The 6,686-nt window shown below is 49.5% G+C and overlaps 1 protein-coding gene across 1 annotated transcript; it reads right to left on the reverse strand.

Moving 5' to 3' along the window:
- Nucleotides 1–4,971: 4,971 nt before the first annotated feature.
- TMEM256 (transmembrane protein 256) lies at nt 4,972–6,086 on the reverse strand. Its single transcript, XM_008062313.2, has 4 exons — nt 5,948–6,086; nt 5,622–5,653; nt 5,301–5,381; nt 4,972–5,200 (listed from the first exon to the last, which is right to left on the reverse strand). Exons 1-4 carry the CDS (start codon nt 6,030–6,032, stop codon nt 5,057–5,059), a joined length of 342 nt encoding a protein of 113 aa, XP_008060504.1. The 5' UTR covers nt 6,033–6,086; the 3' UTR covers nt 4,972–5,056.
- Between the last annotated feature and the right edge of the window lie 600 nt (nt 6,087–6,686).

Genomic DNA, 6,686 nt, shown 5'->3' on the forward strand with positions numbered 1-6,686 from the left:
GTAGAGATGAGGTCTCACCAAGTTGCCCAGGCAGGTCTCAAACCTGCGGACTCAGGCAATCCACTCACCTCAGCCTCACAAAGCGCTGGGATTAAAGGCTGAGCCCCCAAGCCCGGCTTACAAAATTTTTTGTAGCGCTTTATATTGCCCAGGCTGGAAAATTCCTTAGATTTTAATGTGCAGTCAAGATTGAGGACTACTATGTTGCAAGATTTTTTTTTCAAGCTGATTTATCAAGAGTACACTGAAGGCCAGGCACGGTGGCTCAAGCCTGTAGTCCCAGCACTTTGGAAGGCCGAGGTAAGGGGATTGCCTGAGCCCATGGGTTCAAGAACAGCCTGGTCAACTTGGCGAGACCTCATCTCTACAATAAATCAAAAAATTAGCCGGGCATGGTGGTGAGTGCCTGTAGTTCCAGCTACTTGAAAGGCTGAGGCAGAAGGATCGGCTGAGCCCAGCAGGTTGACGCTGGGGTGGCTGTGAGCATGCCACTGCACTCCAGCCTGGCCCATGGAGTGAGACTCCAACTCAAAAAAAAAAAAAAGTACACTGTAGGCAGGCAAGGGCAGAAAGAAATTCTTACAGAAATCTAGGTGAGATATGGTGACTTGGACCAGGGGCCAAGGTTATAGCCATGGAGGTGGTAAGATACAGATTTCAGGTATGTATTTGAGCCAACAGGACTTGATGATGGCTTGGATGTAGGATATGAGGGAGAGAGAAGTCAAAGTTGACTCAGGCTTGGTCCAGGAGACCCTTCTGCACACTGTGCATCCCACTTTTAGTCTGTTTATTTCCTGCCTGCCCACTCAATCCTGGCCTCTAGGTGCTCCTGTTTTTGCTCTTGACTGTTACCAGCATGGTCTTCCTTTTTTCTGGTGAACTCCTACTCATGCTGAAAACCCAGCAAATGAACTGAAGTCTTACCAGTCCCCAAAGGCAAAACAAACCCAGCTCAGTATCTGCTTATAACACTGAACATACTGCCTCAAATTATCTTTTTAAAATTTGGCTCACTAGCCAGGCTCGGTGGCTCAGCCTGTAATCCCGCGCCTTGGGAGGCTGAGGTGAGTGGATTGCCTGAGCCCACGGGTTCGAGACCTGCTTGGGCAACTTGGTGAGACCTCATCTCAATTCAATAAACAAAAAACAAAACAAATAAAATTTGGTTCACTACTGGAAGTCTATCATGAAGTAACCATCATATAATGAGCTGATTTGTGCTCTAAAATAATGAAATAACATGCACCTTTCCATTGGGTGGCTTCAAAAAGGAAATCCTTTGACCTTGGTGCTATTGTTTCATGGAAGTGCAGCATAGCATGTGTCTGCTGCTTCCATACTTTAAATCTTTCTTCCAAGCTGGGCTGGGTGGCTCAGCCTGTAATCCTGCGCCTTGGGAGGCTGAGGTGAGTGGATTGCCTGAGCCCGTGGGTTCGAGACCCGCCTGGGCAACTTGGTGATACTACAATAAATCAAAAAAATTAGCCGGGTGTGGTAGCACGCACCTGTAGTTCCAGCTACTTGGAAGCCTGAGGCGGAAGGATCACCGGAGCCCAGCAGGTGGAGGCTGCAGTGGCCGGGAGCGGTCACTGCACTCCAGTCTGGGCGACAGAGTGAGACTCTGACTAAATAAATAAATAAATAAATCTTTCTTCCAGTTCCATTTTACCCTTAATGACCAGATCAACCACCCTGGAGTCTATGATGTAGGCATTCTTCATAAACATTTCTTGGACTTCATCCTGTCCCTATTTCACAGTAATATCTAATTGGAATAAGTACAATGTTTGGCACTTCCCAATACCAGGTATGGTAGACCTTGTGTTTGTGCCCTCTGCTTGGCCTTGTTCACATCCTCATGGAAAATGGAATTTCAGAGGTCCTGGTCACAGCAGCAGCCCTGTGGAGGCAGTTCATTGCCATCTTGCTCCAAATAATCTTTTTGTTTTGGCGCCTCACTGTAGTGCAGTGGCACAATCTTGGCTTACCACAGCCTCAGTCTCCTGGGTTCAGGCAATCCTTCTGCTTCAATCTCCTGAGTAGCTGGGACTACAGGCGTGCACCACCATGCCCAGCTAATTTTTTTTTTTTTTTGTAGAAAAGAGGTTTCACTATGTTGCCTAGGCTTGTCTTAAACTCTTAGGCTCAAGCAATCCTTTCACCTTGGCCTCCCAAAGTAGTAGGATTACAGGCATGAGCCACCGTGCCCAGCCCAAATTCTCTTTAAAGCCAATTAAAAAAAAATTTATTGTAGGCCGGGCTCAGTGGCTCAGCCTGTAACCCCAGCACTTTGGGAGGCCAAGGCAAGTGGACTGCCTGAGCCCACAGGTTTGAGATCAGCCCGGGCAACTTGGTGAGACCTCATCTCTACAATAAATATAAAAAGTTTAACTGGGCGTGGTGGCACATACCTGTAGCTCCGACTACTTGGAAGGCTGAGGTGGAAGGATCGCCTGAGCCCAGCAGTTCAAGGCTGCAGTCAGTGGTCATGAGCGTGCTGCTGCACTCCAGTCTGGGTGAGAGTAAGACTTCAATAATACATACACACACAAAGAAGCAATACTGTGATGTACTAATCCATCTCAGATCATATCATTTCCCTGGATATAAATGCTACGTGGCTCCTGATTGCCCTCAGGAGAGAGTTCAACCTCTCAGCATAAGAGCCTCCATCATTTGTCCCTGCCATCCTTATCTCTCACTACTGACCCTCTTGCAATCCTCAAGCCAGCCACCAATAATTCTTTCAGGTCTTTAAGACACTCTCTTGCTTCAGGGCTACCTTTAAAACTGATGTTACAGGAGTCTGGAGCTCAGTAGAGACTAGGCTAGCTGATAGAAATTATGGATTGAAAAGTATGCAGATTAAAGATACAAAAATGGATGAGATTACCTAAAATCTCATTTAGAGAGTCTGCACACTTTTTTGAATGCATACCATCAGAAAAATTGCCATCTTGCTCCAAATAATCTTTTTGTATGCATCCTCAATATATTATACAGATTGCACTTTATAAAACACATACAAAAATAGAAATTAAAAAGGATGTCAGCCGGGCATGGTGGTATGTGCCTGTAGTCCTAGCTACTTGGGAGGCTGAAACAAGAGGATCATTTGAGCCCAGAAGTTTGAAGCTGTAGTGTGCCATGACTGATTGAGCTTGTGAACAGACACTGCAGTCCAGTCCGGGCAACACAGCAATACCTCCCAAGAAAAAAATAATAATAATAAAAAGGAATGACTTAAACCTTTCTTTTTTTTTTCTTTTTGAGTTGGAGTCTCACTCGGTCACCCAGACTGGAGTGCAGTGGCCACTCCCGGCTACCACAACCTCCACCTGCTGGGCTCCGGTGAACCTCCCGCCTCAGCTTTCCGAGTAGCTGGAATTACAGGGGCGCGCTACCACGCCCAGCTAATTTTCTTATTTTATTGTAGACATGAGGTCTCGCCTGCTCAGGCAGGTCTTGAACCTGTGGGCTCAGGCAATCCACTCACCTCAGCCTCCCAAAGGCACAGGATTACAGGCTGAGCCACGGAGCCCGGCTGACTTAAACCTTTCAATGACTTACTAGTGCATTGCAAATAGACTCCAAGCACCTTACCACTGTCTGCAAGGTCATCCGGGATCCCTTAGTAACTACATGACAGCCATGCTGCCAACTCACTATTTTTTTCTCCCTCAAGATTTTGAGCTGCTCCTTTCAGCCTGTTTTGCCAACTCTTTTTTCTGCCTAGAACACACTTCCTCTCCACTGTGTGCATGGTTAGTTCAGCTTCAATAGGATCACCTTGGTGAGGCCTTCCCATCTAAAGTGGCACACCTACCACTGTCCAGCTGTTCTAATGTTTTTTTCTTCAAGCATGTAGCACAACTTGCAACAATGTACATGTTTAGTTGTTTAAGGTCCTTTTCTGCTACTAGATAGGAAACTCCATGGAGGATGGTATTTGTCTTGCTCATGGTTGACTGATCTTCCTTATAATGTGTGTCTGACAAATGATCAACACTGGCTCAATAAATACTGCGCCCAAACATCTTCCAGTTGTCTACATACTGTAAGTGCGACTCCAGCCTGCTTTGCCACCTCTTCTCACCCCTTTCCTGCCTAACTCAGAAACACAGCCCACACTAAAGACTCATGTTGCCCCAAATCCCTCCCCTCCCCATCTTGTTCTCTTTGTTCATTGTGTTTCCTCCACACAATAGAGCTCCTTTAAGGATCCTATCAAGCACTTGTGAGGCATTTTTTGATCCCCAATACATGATGATCCGTCCCTGCTGTGCGCCCCAAAGCATTCTATAACTAGTGACACTCCTCCTGTCCTGCCTTTCCTCACTTCCTAGTGAGTGGGAGCTTGATAAATTTGTGGCATGACAGGGCTGAACAAACACTATCCTACAGCAATCTTCAAAACCTAGTGAGCATCAGAACCACAAGATGAGTTTATTAAAATACAGATCTCCAGGACTTCAGTAGGAATATGCATTATTTTAAGCATTCTTTGACTTCAATGCCCACCAGTTTAAGAATGTCATAACAGCCAGGCTCAGTGGCTCAGCCTGTAATCCCGCGCCTTGGGTGGCTGAGGTGAGTGGATTGCCTGAGCCCATGGGTTCAAGACCCACCTGGGCAACTTGGTGAGACCTCATCTCTACAATAAATCAAAAAATTAGCCAGGCGTGGTAGCACACGCCTGTAGTTCCAGCTACTTGGAAGGCTGAGGTGGAAGGATTGCCGGAGCTCAGCAGGTCGAGGCTGCTGTGGCCGGGTGCAGCCACTACATTCCAGTCTGGGCGAGAGTGAGACTCCAACTCAAAAAAAAAAAAAGAATGTCATAACAAATCAACTTGAACAGAATCCCCAGGCTCAAGGTTCACTGATTAAGTCTTAGAAAATGAAGGGAGTTCAGAGGTTGAATCCCTTCCCTTCCTCCTCCAAGAGGTTAGATGAACAAAGACTCCAAAGTTTATTTGCCATTCCCTTTAATCCCCTTCCCGCTCCATCTCTCAAAAAATTACCCAGAAAACTCAGTAATTAAACCAACGGGAGCTCAAAGAGCCAAGGCAAGCCAGCCAAAGAGTAGCAGGCTCCCTCCCACAGGAGCCAAAGTCTGGATGCTGGGGTCTCCACTCAGAGCCTGGTAGTAAAAGCTGGTGCAGAATAAGGTCGTTCCGGAGGCTAAGAGTAACCCGGCCTGAAGAAGACACAGCGCAGGAAACAAAACTGTAAGGAACAAGGCATTCTGAGAGGGAGTGGGCGGGGCTTCGTCGGGGTTTGGCAGGGGGGAAGATTACCCAGAGGGGCTTTCTGCAATGGGGCACCCCTAACAGGGCCAGACTGTGTAAGAAGTGGTGTTTGTTGGCTTTGTCAAAGAGCTGCAAGAAAAAGAGAAATGAGGGGACATCCTAAGCAACACAGTGGCCTGAGATCCCGTGGTGACACGGGAAGAAAGTTCGTTCCCCTATCCCCCCCCTTTAGGTTCCATCCTGCTCCCACGCCTCAGGTTTTCGGCCCTTGCAGCTCTAGAGATTCGCGCTTCCTCCCTCCCCCAGGGATCCCAAACTTTGTGCCTTTCTAGACCCGTGAGTCGGGGTGCCCCAATGCAGATACTTCACCTCCTTCCCGTAGGCATCTGGGAATTGGGCACCTGTGAAGAGAAGAGGCAAAGGTTACCAGTCCCAGTCCCTGACCGCCCCCAACCCCGGGTCCCAAATAGACACTGGCGAGAAAGGGTGCCCCCCCCCCAAAGCTTCCGATTGGTGGAAACAAGCATCGGGCACTACGTGGGACCAATTGGACCCGGCTGGGGTACTTTAAAAGGTTTAGGGTTGCGCGGGCTGTCTAGTAAATAGGAGGGCTGGCACTTCCCTTAGACTCCGCCCCTGCACCAGACCCCAGAGGTCGCCCCAAGCAGTCCCAGCTTTGTCCCCAGCCCCCTGACCGTGCGCCCCGTAGGAGGCCAAGCCTAAGGCCCCAGCTCCGGACAAGGCACCCAGGCGGCGGAAAGCGACTCCCAGGCCTGCCATGGCTGTGGATTGTCACGCGCCGGACGAACACCATCTGAGCGCCCCTAGAGGCCAGCCAATCCCGATCGCCGATGCAAATAAGGTTCACAGGCGCCCAATCCGGGCCGTGTTCATTTCAGGGTTCAGGTCCTCACCCGGGTATTTGCGCCTTTGTAAAACCGCTGCTGAGTGGCGAAGAAGTCTGGCGGGCGGAGAAACCAGAGCCAATTAGGAGCCGAGGAGCTGAGCAGAGGGGGGCGGGGTTGAGGGCGGGACTAAAGGATTTGCGTCACGGATTGGCCCACTTTCCAAGTTGATCGCCTCTTCGAACCCCCCACCTTCGGATAATTTCCTAAGATCCCGGACCTCACTAAAAGTTCCGCCCCTTTTCCCACAGGCTCCTCCTGTTCAGTTTCAAACCAGACCCACTCCCAGAAAGAGGCGGCCCTACGGAGAACCAAACTCCACCCACCTCCATTAAACCCCGCCCACTGCACAGATGGCTCCTCCTCCGTGTCCGAAGGCTCCTCCTTCTTCGTATGGTGCCCCGCCCCCCCATAATTCTTACCTTCTCTCCCCCCGGTTCCCCCTACGTCTCGACCGCGAGAGCCCCGAGGGTGGGAGATCTTGGGGGGATGTCTCCACCCTGCCCTAGCCCGCTGCGTCCATCTGTCC

Source organism: Carlito syrichta, unplaced genomic scaffold (genome assembly GCF_000164805.1).
Source record: "Carlito syrichta isolate Samal-C Ts95f unplaced genomic scaffold, Tarsius_syrichta-2.0.1 Scaffold305688, whole genome shotgun sequence".
In the NCBI taxonomy this organism is placed as follows: Eukaryota; Metazoa; Chordata; class Mammalia; order Primates; family Tarsiidae; genus Carlito; species Carlito syrichta.